Raw genomic sequence first — 16,856 nt, forward strand, 5'->3', positions numbered from 1 at the left:
TTCATGTTATTTTATATTGTTGTTTAGTCTTTTCTCTAATTCAAAGAATCATTGTTTTATCTTATTTTATATATGAAACAATATACCGCAACTCAAATTGCTTTTAGGTATAAGGATAATCAAAAAAAGCAGAGATGGGTAAAATTATCTCCAAGTCTGACGTTTAAATATTTCTGCCATTTGTGACCTTGATGCTTACATTCTTATCTATACACATCAGCATAAAGCGGAATTACGGCTATTATACAAATTATGTAAGGAGAAAAGCAATTATTTGACTTCAGTTATCTAGATCAGAACATGTGAGAGAAAGGCTAGTTTAAGGTGGCTGAATACTGTTTCCTTCATTCTTCCATTTTACAGGGGTACATTCAGATTCACCGAGTAATGTAGTTTAACTGTCAGCTTACATTCTAACTTCTCTTCCTGAATCTTCAATTTTGATGCTCTTCTGTCTGAGCTCAGATAGAATTAACAGCAATGTATTTATTTTATTATATAAGCCATATACAAACTTTTATAATATTTACTATACAAATTGAGAGGTCTTTCAAGTATTCCAATTTTGAACAATCTGACTTTGAAGTAGCCATCGCTTGCTAATTCCTTATCAAGGAGCTTCAGGTTTTGACGAGACACCAAACTAGTAAATGCTTGATGCCATTAGAACACAATGCACACTTACCGGAAACGGTGATTTTATATTATTTTATACTATTGGGTAGTCTTTTCTCTAATTCAAAGAATTATCATTTTTTCTTATTTTATATATGAAACAATATACCACTTTTTTGAGTCCATCACAGATAAAACAAAATTTATTAATTTTCTCCATCCACATTTTTTTTCTGTGTTTGCAAAATGCCTAGAACATTTTCCTCTTTGGTATGCAGAAGCAACACGTTAAGTATGACTTATTTTTTACATTGAAAATATTACTGGTCTTCAAGACTTTTGCTGCTTAACTATTCTAGATTTTTTTTATTATCATATCATATGTTATTTCAACATACCTATTATGTTGCAATAATATATGTGGTGTTTGCTGGGCGTGGCGGCTCACACCTTTAGCTTTCTGAGAGATCGAGGCGAGTAGATCACCTGAGTTCAGGGGGTTGAGAGCAGCCTGAGCAAGAATGAGACCCCATCTCTACTAAAAATAGAAAAACTGAGGCCATCTCTACTAAAAATAGAAAAACTAAGGCAAGAGGGTATTTTGAGCCCGATGCTGTGAGCTATAATGTGATGGCACTCTACTCAGGGCAACAGAGTGAGACTCTGCCTCAAAAGTGTCTTTCATGTTAAATATGTAAGATTACCAGTTGTGGTTTAATATAATAACCAAACTTTTCTTTTACTGTGTTAATTATATAATTTGGAAATTCAAATACACAATATTTATTATTTTAAAAAGGCCCCTCCTCGTTAGAGGCAAAAAATTTCTCTGTTCTGGAGACTAAAGGAAGAGAAATTAACTCAAAGCCTAAACAAACTAGGTTATTTCCCTCAACCACATATGACTACTGATCTGAAAATCTGTGGATTTTGAGAATGCCTGTTATCACAATATTGTTTTACCTTTCTCTCTTAATCAAACTGATAGTCAATTTTTTTCTGTGTCCTCTGGAAATATGGCCATAGACCTTAAAAGGAGGGAGGGTAAGAAGTAGACGGAATGACATTCAAGTTGAAAGACTTGAGATGTGGGATTATTTTTTTCTACATCCATGGTGGAGTATCTGAGTATTTTTTTTCTTTTTTTTTTTTTTTTTCTCCTGTTAAGATAGCCGGGCGTTGTGGCGGGCGCCTGTAGTCCCAGCTGCTCGGGAGGCTGAGGCAAGAGAATCGCGTAAGCCCAAGAGTTGGAGGTTGCTGTGAGCCGTGTGACGCCACGGCACTCTACCCGAGGGCGGTACAGTGAGACTCTGTCTCTACAAAAAAAAAAAAAAAAAAAGAAACAGGGTCTCATTTTGTCGCCCACGCCAGAGTGTTGTGATCACAGCTCACAACAACCTCGAACTCCTGGACTCCAATTACCCTCCCTCCTTAGCCTACCCAGCAGAGCTGAGACTACAGGCATGTACCACCACACCTAGCTGAGGATTATTTAAAAGTCCAGCTTTCTAGTTGAATTTACCAGCTTTTGAACTGATTGTGTTATAGGTTGTATTATGCTCATTAAACATTTTCTATACTAGTGTTAAGTGTGCATGGCAAGAGATGGTGCATTAAAAAAGCCACCTCTGGCTCACTGTAAGTAGAAGTGGGTATGTCTCAATTGAGATGCTCATAAAAAGCAAAATGGGAACCCGTAGTGGCAGCAGACATATTTGCAAAGGTATGTTTTAGTTAAAAGTTAAAAATCAGAGGTTTGTAGACCGGATCTGGGCTGCCGACATGTTTGGTCTGAACAATTAAGATCTTTTTTTAATTTAAAACATTTAGTTGCAAGCAAAATATTGAATATTTTTACATAAAATGATCTAACTTTTCTGATTTCTCTGAAAACATCAGAAGATCTGGTAGCACAACCTGTCTTATATGACAATAGTTATCAGAAGTTAGTCGTGGCTGCCCGGTTCTCAGTTAATTTGCCCATGGTTTCCACCACTCCCAGCTGCCTTACAGTAGCCAGCTTTATTCATTATAGGATCTGTTGGACTCTTTCAGGTAACTTCCAGTCACCTCTGAAACTTTAAAGTTTATTTGTTGAGTTGAATGTCCCATTTTTTCATCTAATTGTGATGAAATCTTCTAACAGCTGAAGCAACTAAAATCCCCAGCTTTAGCTGTGTTCTAATCTCGAAGCACTTATTTCTTTTGGTTACTGAGCTAATTTGATTAAAAAATTAGTTTCTTTTCAAAATCAGCTAGCTCAAAACACCTGCATTTACTGACTAATCCCAAACTGAATTTGATTTTTTCCCCATATTTCTCTTTCCTTTGTTTTGGCACTGTGGCACTCATCATCATCTACATGGGAAAATGATTTCTTCGCCCTGACCCTCCATAGCTTATTTGACCAAGTTTTATTTATTTAGGAAATATTCAAAGAATATCTGCTTGAACTGAGCACTATTCTAAGCAATAAGGAAATAGGAATGATCAAGACAGACTCTACAAACAAACAAGCAAATAAAAATTACAAGTGATCTAAAAAGGACCAATGTTCATTGAAAGGAGATGATGTTTATTTCAAACTAAGTCACAAGGGAAATTCATCTAAGGAGAAATCGTTTAAGTAAAGATTGAAATTACAAGAAAGTACTCACATAAAGGAAGTAAAATGACATTCTAGTCAAAAGGAAAATGAAATGCAAATTCACAAATTCTTGGAGTTTAGCTTGTTTAAGCAACAACAAAAAAAAAGTCTGGAGTGAGTAGGAAGCAGCGGAGAGAGGGATAGTGGCTATAAATGAGGTTAAAGTTTTAGATAAGAGGCTAATCATGGAGGGCTTTGTTAATCAAGTTAAAAAAATTGTATTTTCTTCTAGGAGCCACGAGAATTCATTGAGCAGCTTTAATGAAGAAAGTGACACCATATGTACGTGTTAGGTTTGAAAAGATCAGTCTGGCAGCCAGGAGTTGCCATTGCAGTAATCAGAAGGTTAGACAGACACACAGCAGTGCAGACAGAGGGACGTGATTAGATGGTGCAGCTGAAATGAAGCCTTAGCAGAACTGAGGAGGAAAGGAAAATGGTCTAGATTTTTATTTTTGACAACCTGATAAATAAGGGTATTCCTTACTAAGATAAGGAAGGGAGGAGGATGGGAGGTTTGATGCTTAGACTTTGTCCTAATTTAGGCAACTATATTCAACACACATGACTAGTGGTATCAGTTGATCAGATAAATATATTGACCTGGCTTTCTAGGCAGCATTCCGGGCTGCAAATAGAGGTCTGAGAATAATCGATATACAAGTAGACTTTAAAGTGTAGTATAGAATAAGTCACTTAAGATTAAAATCTCCTAGGGATTGTGTGTTTATAAAGAAGAGGAAAGGGGTCAGGCATGGGGACTCATGCCTCTAATCCTAGCACTCTGGGAGGCTGAAGCAGGAAGCATTGCTTGAGCTCAGGGATTCAAGACCAGCCCAAGAAAGAAGCAAGATATCGGCTCTACTAAAAAAAAAAAAAAGAAAAGAAAAAATTAGCTGGACATTGTGGCAGGCACCTGTAGTACCAGCTACTCAGGAAGCTAAGGCAGGAGAATTGCTTGAGTTCAGTTGAGGTTGCTGTAAGCTAGGCAACTCATGGGAATAGGGTGAGACATTGTCTCAAAAAAAGTGGGGTGGGAAGGTTCAAGTACAGAATCTCTGTGCGTTCCAACACTTAGGGTTAAAAAGAAAAAAGATAAGGAGAATTCAGCAAAGGAGATTAAGAAAGAGATACAAGGGATATAGACTTAATGTAGTAAAAAGAGGAAAGATTGGACAACGTGATGAAGGACGAGTTGTCTGGATTCTACCTCAAATGTTGAATTATTATATGTTAACAAGCATCTTTTGGACATTTACTGTTATAAACATTATAGCAGGCACTTTGGCAAACTGTAACAAGAGACACATCTGGTGGCCAAGAAAACAAAGCCTCCAGATCAAAGTTTATTTCACTACTAAAAAGCTATTTGTGAGTGATATATTCACAAATATATGTGCATATATTATTCTACTAATAGGGACCACAAATTTTTAAGAAAATGTGATTTGAATTTGAAAGAAATTATCTAATAAGAATTTCAATCAACCAGCTACTCAGGAGGCTGAGGCAAGAGAATTGCCTAAGCCCAGGAGTTGGAGGTTGCTGTGAGCTGTGATGCCACAGCACTCTACCAAGGGCGACAAAGTGAGACTTTGTCTCTAAAAAAAAAAAAAAGAATTTCAGTCAATATAAGACTACGGTCCAGGGCGGCGCCTGTGGCTCAGTTGGTAAGGCGCCGGCCCCATATACCGAGGGTGGTGGGTTCAAACCCGGCCCCGGCCGAACTGCAATCAAAAAAATAGCCGGGTGTTGTGGCAGGCACCTGTAGTCCCAGCTACTCGGGAGGCTGAGGCAAGAGAATCGCTTAAGCTCAGGAGTTGGAGGTTGCTGTGAGCCGTGTGACGCCACGGCACTCTACCGAGGGCCATAAAGTGAGACTCTGTCTCTACAAAAAAAAAAAAAAAAAAGACTATGGTCCATATTTGAAGGGCTTCTCTGGTGTGAGGTTGGGTTGGGTGACCTGGTAGACCTGAACTTTGCTCCAGAGGACTGGGCCTTGGGTAGAAATGGCATTTCAGAGAATACATCCATATTGCTCAGAGCTCTTGCATTCCAGACTTTATTTGAAATTTATTTATGTTGCAGGCAAACCACCACAACTCTATGTAGACAGGGTTCAGGATAAGTAATAGAAATGTATTTACTTAATTAGGGTTAATGATATTGCCTGACTAAGCAGGGTAACCTGTTGTTATAAATATATAACTCAAGTTGCCAAAGCAATCCTTACCTACACTTTGAGTGATTTCTATGGAAAAACATTCAAAGAGCTTTTTCCTGAATGCAAAAGTCCTGAAAACTGTGTGGAAGGCAGAGTCATTTGGGAGATTATTTGTGTTTCTTTTCTTTTCTTGTTTATTCTTCTCCTTATCTCAAGCTGGGAGATGAGCACTTGGTTTTTCAAGGCCTCGGAATTTTGTGCAGATGAAAACACAAATTCAAAAACTGCTTAAAGAAAGATCAGTAGGGTCATTATGCTCACACGTGTGTATGCAAGCCTGCAGTCACTGACAAGGCTGTAGAGTCCTGCTGAAAGGCAGGGGAGCCCCCACATAGGAAGAAAAAAGGTAGGCAAGCTTCATGGCATTAGCAGACAGTCAGTACGGCCCAAGGGTAGATAACAAGAGAGGCTTCCCTCACCCTTTGTTTTAGGACTCTAAGGGTTTCTAAACTCTAGGAGTTTAGAAAAGCCCTAATTAATGACCGAAATTGAATTTTTCATTAGATTTCAATAAAACTAAAACTAAACATGTAAGCTAGTTTGTATACTCAGTTATTTCTGTATTTAGTGATTTTACACAGAGTTGGCTTAAATAGATATCATTATTACCGAGACATAGAATATGACAGAAACCCACATGTAGGTATCAGGACGACACTTACGGCCAGGCAGGGTTTGTGCAGAAATCCACCTGGAAGCATTGCCATAGCCAGCGTTGGTGCTGGCAGCCACCTGGAATCTGTACCATCTAAATTTCTTCAATCCGTACACTGTCTCTTCAGTTAGGTCAGCTTCATAGAGATACTGAACTTTTTGATATTCAATGCATTCTTCAGATTCCCATTCTCCGCAGTTTTGAGCGAGAAGTTGAATGGTAATCTTGTAATTTTGAAAGTAGCCGCGGATAGCGTCAGGCCTTCGCCACGTCAGTGTTGCGCTAGTTGACCGAACATTAGAAAGAGCAATATTTGTGGGAACACTGGGAACTAAAAATTAAAAGGAAAAGGAGGAAAACATAATTGGAATTATCAAACATTTTGTAAACAGAAGAAAAAGATAGAATTTTAAAACAGCACAGCCGGGAATAATCTCTAACGTCTGAAGTCACAGCACTTTTAAGGCCAGGCTTGATGGTGTGTGCCTTAGTCCAAGCTACCCGGCATGCTGAGGCAGAATTGCTTGAACTCAGAAGTTGGAGGCTGCTGTGAACTATGACTGTACCACTTCACTCTAGCCATGACAAAGCAAGACCCTGTCTATAAAAAAATAAAAATTAATAATTCTATGATGGTGCACCTAGTAGAGATCTCCAAAATTACTATAGACCTTAGATTAAATGATCCCCACCCTTAATGAGCAGAACCTTAGGCTGTGCTTCAGGCCCCACCATTTCAAAAGGTTAGAAGACAAAAAAAATGGCGATTTTTTTCAGACTTAATTTTTCCTACAAGGTCAATCATAAGTAGTTTATATAAATGTTTTTGGCTTCATATAGAAGCAAAAATTTCACTGGTACAAAAGAAAATTGCCTGCTCATGTCATCCTAAGTATTTCCCAAGGCATGGTTTGACTTTTTAATATTTGGTTCCCACGAAAGTTTTTTTTACTTAAATGTCTAGATAAACATAAGCACATATTACATACAGTAAGTATTCATTATAAAACAATTTTAAATAAGCAGTATTACTCAATGAATTACTTTATATGATTACTTGATTTTTATTTTATCTTCTGTACACTTAAAATTAATTTTTTCTAGACCATCATCCAGAACACCAATATTAGTACACAGAGTAAGGTATCTGTTTATCCCCTGTATACACATGGTCCCGCTAGTGGTCACTTATTACACTTCATACTAACTATTGGTCTGGTAAATGCTTCTCATGTATTAAGCTCTGAGCCCGGTGTTAGGGATTCAAGGTATAATAAAGCTCATGTCCTGTTTTCAAGAAATAGTATATTGGGCACATAATATAAGTATATTAGGTTAGAAAGCTAATATAAGCTTTCTAACTAAGAAATAAGCTAAGTGGTATTATAACTTTTTTCAACTATGATTTTCCTATCTTCAGAGGCCTTTGCTCAGAAAACTGAGATAAAGAGTGTGATAACAATGACTTATCTAAAAATTTTATAGTTCATGAAGTGTGCTAATATTCATACTTAAAATAAGAAAATAGATATTTAGAAAAATCATTCCTTCATAAATATATCACATTCATTTCAACATTTAATAAATTTCTAAGGACTGCCTAATATATGTAGGTACTATTGCAGATACTGGAAATACAATGAATGAAACAAAAGTTTCCTTCCCGACCAGGTCAGACAAAAGTTCCTGACCTCATGAAATTTGCTTTCTGGAGAGCTATATACAATGAAAGTATTGGACACGTCCACCTCTCATTATCTGTGCAGGACTGGTTCTAGGAGCTTCCCTGAATACCAAAATCAGAGGATGCTCAGGTCCCATACATAAAATGGTATAATATTTGCATTCAACCTTTGCACATCCTCATATAAATTCAGATTATCTCTAGACCACTTATAATACCTAATACAGTGTAAATGCTGTGCATGTAGTCATTGACCTGTATCGCTTAAGGATTCATGCAAAAAAAAAAAAAGTCTGTACATATTTAACACAGATGCATTTGTTTCCAAATATTTTTTTGTTGAATCCACAGATGGAGAACCCGTGGATATGAAGGGCCAACACATAGTATTTTGGAAGATGATCAGATTTATGGAGAAATAAGGAAGGGAAGAAGGAGAGAGCTACAGTGACATTGAAAATTTAAATTACGTAGTCAGAAAATGGATGAGAAGACACTAAGCTCCTTGTAAAGGTGGAGGAGTTAGCGCCATATGAATATTTCAAGTAGAAAAATTTGCAGCAGAGGACACTGCATGATTAAATGCCCACAGTTGGCAGCGTGCCATTTCATCTGGAGAATAACGAGCCCTGAGTAACCAGTAGGAGCTGAGGTCTGAGAAGGTACACTGAAGGCTGATTGCATGTGACATTATGGGACGTTATGGCTTTCTTTTCAGCAGAGAAATGACAGGTTCTAACATGTGTTTTCATCACCCTAGCTACTGTGTTAAGAGTTGATGAAGGGAGACAAGGATGGAAGCAAGGACACCAATTAGTAGATTACTGCAACTTTAAGGCCGGGGCCATCATGGCCTGGGTCAAACAGCAACATGAAAAATGAAGAGAAACAGAGATGCCCACCATCCTCTGAAGGCAAGCTGAAAGGCTCCGCTGATGAGGGGGGTGTAGCGTATTAGACAAAGAAAGGAGCAAAGAAAAGCTCTGAGTTCCTTAGATTGCCCAAATAAAGAGCTGACGACATTATTAAACAAGGAGGGGGTGACGGTGGGATAAGTAAGCTTTGGGGACAAAGATTAAGAATTTATTTTGGGTATGTTAACTGAAATTCCTCCGAGATACCCAAGAGCACAAGTCAACTAGTAGATGGATGCTTTAGTCAGGATTTCGGTATAGAGAGGTCGGACTTGAGGTAAAATTTCAGATTTTCTCTTAATTTTTTACTAAATTATCTACAAAGCTATTGCATATATGGGTCATGATGAAAGTTTTGAGGTACACGACAATTAAGAAACATAAAATGTGCACGGATGGAAACAGACGAAGCCCCCTCTACAACAACAATAAGCCAAGCAAGTTGGAGGTGAAATAATGGAACATAATACTGTCTCAAAACTTTTGTAGTGACCCACGTATAGTATGTGTGTGTATATATAAAATACATGTATATATTATATTTGCATGAAACTGGAAGACAGAAAGCAGTGAAAAATGATGATTGAATTACTTAAAGTCAGATGATCAGACTCAATAACTCTGTTTTTATTTATTTATTTATTTATTTTTGTAGAGACAGAGTCTTATTTTATCGCCCTTGGTAGAGTGCCCGTGGGTCACAGCTCACAGAAATCTCCAACTCCTGGGCTTAGGTGATTCTCTTGCCTCAACTTCCCAAGTAGCTGGGACTACAGGCACCTGCCACAATGCCCAACTATTTTTTTGTCGCAGTTCGGCCAGGGCCGGGTTTGAACCCGCCACCTCAGTGTATGGGGCCAGCGCTCTATCCCCTGAGGCACAGGTGCCACCCCACTCAATTACTCTGTTTTGAAATACTAATATCTATTGTCAAATCTTACTGTAGTCAGTTAAACGTTAACCTTAAAAGAACAAAATACTTGATACAGCACTTACAGCACACTCTTTTATCTGTACCTATCATAAAGAAAAGCAATTAGAGAAAACTTTTTGGCATAAAGAAACATGTGTAGCAAAAGAGGTTTTCAAATTGGCTAAAAAGTAGAATTTCCATAATGTATTTAAATCCTTTAGTCACTAAATGTGAACTCAGATCACATGAATATGATACATTTTCAAAATATTTTAACATAAATGATAGAAGTGTTATTGACTTGGGTGTTCAGGAAAAGTTTTCAGAGAAGAGAAGGCATGTGAGATGAGATTTCACAGATTGTAAAAGAGCTAAGCCTAGAAGAGGAGGTGATGGAAGCTAAGCCAAGTGTGATTGAAGCTTATAGTTCATGTTGGCAATACAAACCCCAGAAAGGCGGCACAATGGCCTGGGGACTTACTGTGTCAGGGGAAATTATGGATAGCTTTCCAGGCCATGAAAAGTTATCAAAGGTGTCAGAATGAGATGTTCAGGGTGACAGTTTATCAATTCCAGCCTGGTAATTGCACAATAAAAAAAAAGGAAATTTTTTCAAAGACCATTTGATTTGTCCAGGAAAGAAGAAATAAGATGGAAGCAACAAGAAAGAAGCCAGATTTTTATATTTATCTTGGTGGCTGAGTCCCATATTGCAGGGGTCCTCAAACTGTGGCCCGCGGGCCACATGAGGCTGTGTGATTGTATTTGTTCCCGTTTTGTTTTTTTTTTACTTCAAAATAAGATATGTGCAGTGTGCATAGGAATTTGTTCATAGTTTTTTTTTTTTTTTTTTATAGTCTGGCCCTCCAACGATCTGAGGGACAGTGAACTGGCCCCCTATTTAAAAAGTTTGAGGACCCCTACCATAGGCAAATAAATGTGAATATCATAGAATCTCAGAATTCTAAATAGGTTTAGAGATTGTCTTGGTCAACTTTGCATCTGTGGATGCCACGAAGATTCTCAGTGCCTATACAAAGAATTTCTTCCACTTATTCAACCAAATACTTAATCTAGGTTCAGATGGGAACAAATTTTGCTGCTGTAATTACGAGTCTAAACCAGTCTACTCTAAAATAGAGAGCTATCTAGTGGGCTTGACCTTGTAACTAAAGTCCTCTAAAAACAGAACATTATCCTTGGTAGTTGCAGAAGGGGAACAAAAAGATGTGAAGGATGAGACAGATTCAATGTACCAAAATGTCTCCATTGCTGGCTTTGAACAAGGAGGGGACCACATGATAAAGGATGCAGGCCCTCCCTAGCAGCTGAGAGCAGTAGTTTGCCAAGAAGTAGCCAAGAAATGGGTCAGTTTTACCTCCTCAGGGAACTAAATTCTGCCATAACCCTGTGAGCTTGGAAAAGGACTCTGGACTCCACAAGAAAATATAGTTGACTAACAACTTGACTTAACTTGTGAGAAAAGTAGGAAACCTGGGCACATGATGCCTGCACTTCTGACCCATAGAGCTATAGGCTAATAAAGAGGTGGTGTTTTAAGCTACCAAGTTTGTGATAATCTGATACACAGAAAACCATCACAACTTTCCTCTACAAAATGACCAATCATAACTTACTTAATCACTGCTTAAACACACAAAGTAAAACTCACAATCTAGAGGGGTTTCCCTACTAGTTAGGTGCCATTAATCTCAATTTATATCTGAGAAAATAACTTTAAAAGTTATATACCATGTTCTAGAGTTACTAATTAATAGAGGCAGGTCAAGCCTATGACTTGTCAGAATCCCTGTGACAAAGTACTTAATAAATAAATAATCATTGAATGAAAAACATTTTATTTTCTGATCCCTCTTTTGGTTTCTACAGCCTTCATTACTTCAAACTGATACTTGTGTTCCTGTGAATCTTAGTTCTGCCCTGAAATCCTACCCTCAAAGAACCCTGGTCTGCTTTCATCTGCATTTTACTACAATATTTTACATAAATGATCTAGAAAGATTTTTCTTTTGCTTTTGAATCCATATCAATGAAAAACATTGAGGAATCACTCCAAAATATGTATCTTTGCTTATAAATTGTATGTACACAATAATGCCAATCTGTATATTATATGTATTGCATCTATTGTAGTCTAGATTAAGGTTGGAACAAAACAGCCATATAATAAATATTTTCTGAATGTATGAGCAAATGTTTACAAATTACAAGAGGGGACTTGATTTAGGTAGATAATCAGGAAAGTCTTTACTCATGAAGGATAATTTCATCAATGACCAGAAGGATTAAAAAAAAAGCTTCCGAGATGAAAATCATCATGATTTGGTAAGATCCTGAAGAGAAAGAGAGCATTGCACATAGAAAATGCTTCAAGAAGCCTTCGGTCCACAGGGAGATGGGTGGGAGGAAAGTTAGAGATGTAGGGCAGAATCACATCATCTTGAGCCTTCCAGACTGAATTCAAGATTTTTATTATTCTAAGTGCAATGGGATACTTGAGAAGTTTCATAATGCTTTTCTGTTTTCATTACAACCTTACCCTCTGTTCTTTCCCCCATGGAAACCAAAAGGTATGGTCCAGACACTGCCTTTATATTGTCTGCCACAAACCACCTTTTTCACATTTCAATTTCCTTTCCCCGTGGTTTGCTGCAACACTATAGGCGGGAGCTCACTAGCAAATTAACCTGAGAAGACCGAGGGGACTGCCCTTTCCTGATCACATCAGGAGAGAAGACTAGATGCCACTGGTTTGACGACCAACTCTAATGTCCATATTTTAGGGAAGAAGACTTCAATGACAAATTTTTGCTGCACAGGAAAATTTTTATCAGATCAATATTGGTTCACAAACTCTAGTATTCTCCAAATAAGTTTTTCAGAAGAGAAAAAGTCTAAATTAGGCAGTGTCTGTGGCTCAAAGAGTAGGGTGCTGGCCACATATACCAGAGGTGGCAGGTTCAAACCCAGCTCTGGCCAAAAACGGCAAAAAAAAAGAGAAAAGAAAAAGTCTAAATACAGTATCAGTTTAACTTGACCAAGAAACAAGGTCCAGGCAAGAGCTATGGGAAACTGGCTATGGGAAGAATAGCAATAATTCCCCCAAATGTGACAGGCATAGTGAAGAGACACTGGACCATAAGAGCTCTCAGGAAGTGCTTGCAGACTGTGTGAACACATTTTGATTCACTGAAACAGTCTTCTGGATTTCATGGGGTACAAGATGTAGCCCATATCTTTCAATCAAAAGTATTTAGAAAGATACAACAGAAATACATCTGATCTGAAGCCAAATATATAGTAGGACTTGCAGACTTTTTTTTTACTTAACTCTTTTGTTTATTTCTTTAAGAATCTCTATACTGTTTTCTACAATGGCTATGTCAGAAGTAGTCCTAAGTGACCAGCAGTAACCCTCATTTATATCCAGTATCTTCTCTTTTCATGAACTGTGTGTTGAACTAGACAAGTTCAAGGCAATTGCCCTATCGAATTACAGATACAAAAAGGATTACACTCATTTCAGCATGGAGAATCAGATTGCCATTCTTTAAGAATGACTAAAAACCTCAAACTTTTTCTACTGACAGATGGTACTAATTTGAACACATCATTCCATGCTTCCTAGAGTAATCACACAGCTTGCCAAGATTTTCTAAACATGACGAACTGTGATGAAGCGATCAACATTAACTGCTGAGGTATTCAGTATATTACATTTTATTCATAAATTATTCCTATTGGTTAAATACTTTTATCATGGTCGAAATGAAAGTCTATAGATCTATGTAATTAAGATTCATTACAGTTTTAAATTCAGGCAAGTTTTCAGTGACTGTTTGATAGATTCTACTTAGAAGATGACAATGTGTATAATAGGCAATTTTGTAATCTTCTGAATATCAATTATTAGAAATTTAAAACCTCCCCTGATAGTATCCTGAGAGTGGTTGGTTTGTATTGACTTCTCAAAGACATGGTTTAGTGCACTAAAATGGAAGGTATAGTTTCAATTCTTCATTTATTACTATATTTGTGTCTTCGGGCACAGTTGTACTGTCCTTTAAGTACTACAGATGCCTGAAAATGTATATATGTGAATCAATTTATTAAACATAAAAATGTATCAACCAATCCTTACTAGTTTCTAAAGAATATTTTGTTTCTATAAATTTTAAATAATCTGTCCTTTTAGAAGCACAAGACATAGATATACAATCTAAACATACACAAATAAAAGTATACTTTGCTAACACTAATATAGTATAGATTAATATAAAATTGAAATTCCTGAAAACTTAAGTGTAAATCATATTTCTGTATACCAGATATAAGTTTTGAACTAACTCAAATTTTATTGATAGCATTTATTGGACATCCACATTGAGCAGAGTAGGCAGGTTACAAGTCTTAAACTGTAATCTCCTTTTAATATATAAGCAAAGATCATTTAGATAATAGAAACAGCCACAACAAGGTGAAAACAATAAGAAATCGAAGGAAAAAATCTGGGGGCTTAGAATTTGAGGGATCAATGGAGGATTAGTAGAGATGTGGAAGAAAAGATGTTCAAGAAGTTTCAACAAAAGGAGAGATGAGTAAGTAGTAATAAAATGTTTGTCAATGTCCGGAAAGTATCGTAGACTAGAAAACAATAGTTTAACTAAGGAAATAATAATAAAAAGAAAAAAAGAGAAAATCAAGTTTGGTGTCCCTGAAAGTCTGAGAGACGAGTTTTGGTACCTACTGTGTGAACACATTTTGATTCACTGAAACAGTCTTCTGGATTTCATGGGGTACAAGATATAGCCCACATTTTTCAATCAAATGTATTTAGAAAGATAAAATAGAAAAACATCTGATCTGAAGCCAAATATATAGTATGACTTGAAGATTTTTTTTTTTTAATGGAACTCTTTTGTTTATTTCTTTAGGCATCTCTATACTGTTTTCTACAGTGGCTATCTCAGAAGTAATCCTAAGTGACCAGCAGTAACCCTCATTTATATCCAGTATCTTCTCTTTTCATGAACTATGTGTTGAACTAGACGATTTCAAGGCAACTGCCCTCTTGAATTACAGATATGAAAAGAATTACACTCATTTCAGCATGGAAGAGACAGCAGAGAAGAACTGATAGAGCCTGACTGGTGAAGAATGAATGTAAAGAAAAGCCTGATCCTTCATATGGCTTGTTTTTAGGAAAAGATAAATTTGATAGAAACTGGTTTGATGTATATATAAAATACAATGTAAATTATAATGATTTGATAGGTTAAGTATAATTAGGAATAGAACTAAAAGAAACTGCAAAGGAAGATTGGCAAAATGTGAAGATTTACGGGGCATAGATAAAGTAGGAGTAAAATGAATTGAATGAGTACACGTATTAGGTTAATAGACAAAATGTATGCTGTAGACTTCGTAGAAGTAAGTTACAGATTTGGCTCTGAGTGTTACAACAATAATCCCAAGGGAAAAAATCAATATTAAATTTCTGACAGTGAAATGAACAAATGAACAAAAATACAATAATCTCTGGTACTGAAAGCAAAGAGATATTTCTCCTGAAAAAAAAAATCTCATAAAAAGGGTACCATATAATTTAATGAACAATGTCCTCAATAATATTCATAATATTCATAGAGTAAATACTAAGTACATTTAATTTTGGCCTTTTTTAAATGTCTCTCTGTGTAGGTGGGTAGAATAATTCTCACATACATGTTAATCAAACTACATTTTCAGAAATTGTATACATGCAGATTACCTCTCTCTGGTAATCTGACCTAATCCAAGAGATTTTAGAGTGGCTGGATTAGCATTTATCAAAGCATATGCCACACAAACATGATTGTAGGTGGTCTACAGAAATGAGAATGTGAAGAGAATGTGGATTGGCACATTTATACTAGAATGACAAATTAAATAATCTTATAATAGAAATTTATTTCGCATACATCATGAAAGAGAACTGAGACAATATCAATTACTAAGACTTAAGATTTCATAAAAAAATTCAAGTGTCTATTCCAATGCAGGTATAGTTGGACAACTGATAGCCCCAAATTCTATGGACCATAGTTATATAAATTTTAGTATCAACATCTAATATTATTAAACATATAACTTTATAAAAATATCTTAGTAAAACTCATGAAAAAAAGTCATTTTTGGAGAGCACTACAAGGAAAATTGGTTATGCATATTTGATTTGAAGTCAAAATAAGTTGAATTGGTTTATACAGTCATTAGTTTTGACAGCTCTATACAGCAAGTGATCTCATGAGAATAACTATCAAAAATGACAACTTAGATTTTAAGTAGTCTAACTGAAACATTTCTTAGGGGAATAATTAGATAGCAGACTTAATTGTCTATTAAGATTGCTCTTATATATAACACCTAGAGACTAAATCAAATCATTGACAGGAAGAAATTAGAAAGATATACTGGTTTGTGGGGATTCACTTGAGGATGGGTATGAGTAAATAAAATGTTAGATTCAAATTTTGTTAGGATAAATATTTATGTAAAAGGTGAAGTTTATATTAGCATAAGAGTTCAGGTAAAAGCAATTTGGGACAATATCTGTATATGTAAGTAATTGAAATCATGAGAGTGAATGACAATTTGAATGGAACACTCAGAACAGCAGATAATGGTGTCTCTAACCAAGTCAGTAGTGAATGGGTATTTGCTTTTCCATTCCTTAGATATTTCACTTAAAATAATGGTCTCTAATTCTATCCAAATAAGTCATTCTTCATGACTTAGTAATACAGGGGTACAAATATACTTGATTACATGGATCAGTTTTATATATTTGAGTCATTGTTATAAGTGTGTCTGGCACTCAAGTAGTGTTCATTTTACCTGTCAGGTAGATTTTAGTGTATCTCTTCCTCCCCATTTCCACTGCTTAATTTCCATTGAGTTTTACTTCCCTTTATACATAATGTGTGCTCATCAGTAAAAAAACATGTATGCTCATGAGTAAAAACCTACTTAACGGGAACACTGAACACTTGTTGAGTAATGGGCACACATATACCAATGACTCAAGTGTTATGAAAGTGATCCATGTACAAAAAATATTTGCACTACCATAATAATTTGTAATAAAAAAAGAATTGAGAGAAAATAAACATCCATTATATAAAATAAATAGTGAATGGCCGGT

At 36.2% G+C, this 16,856-nt stretch overlaps 1 protein-coding gene across 1 annotated transcript in view; it reads right to left on the bottom strand.

Moving 5' to 3' along the window:
• The window catches only part of PTPRQ (protein tyrosine phosphatase receptor type Q), a 194,957-nt gene that overhangs the window by 92,086 nt on the left and 86,015 nt on the right, over positions 1–16,856 (bottom strand). Inside the window, exon 26 of the mRNA XM_053585939.1 lies at positions 6,149–6,472. Within this exon, the coding sequence (XP_053441914.1) occupies positions 6,149–6,472 (324 nt within the window). The remainder of the gene's footprint in view (positions 1–6,148; positions 6,473–16,856) is intronic.

Source organism: Nycticebus coucang, chromosome 3 (assembly GCF_027406575.1).
Source record: "Nycticebus coucang isolate mNycCou1 chromosome 3, mNycCou1.pri, whole genome shotgun sequence".
In the NCBI taxonomy this organism is placed as follows: Eukaryota; Metazoa; Chordata; class Mammalia; order Primates; family Lorisidae; genus Nycticebus; species Nycticebus coucang.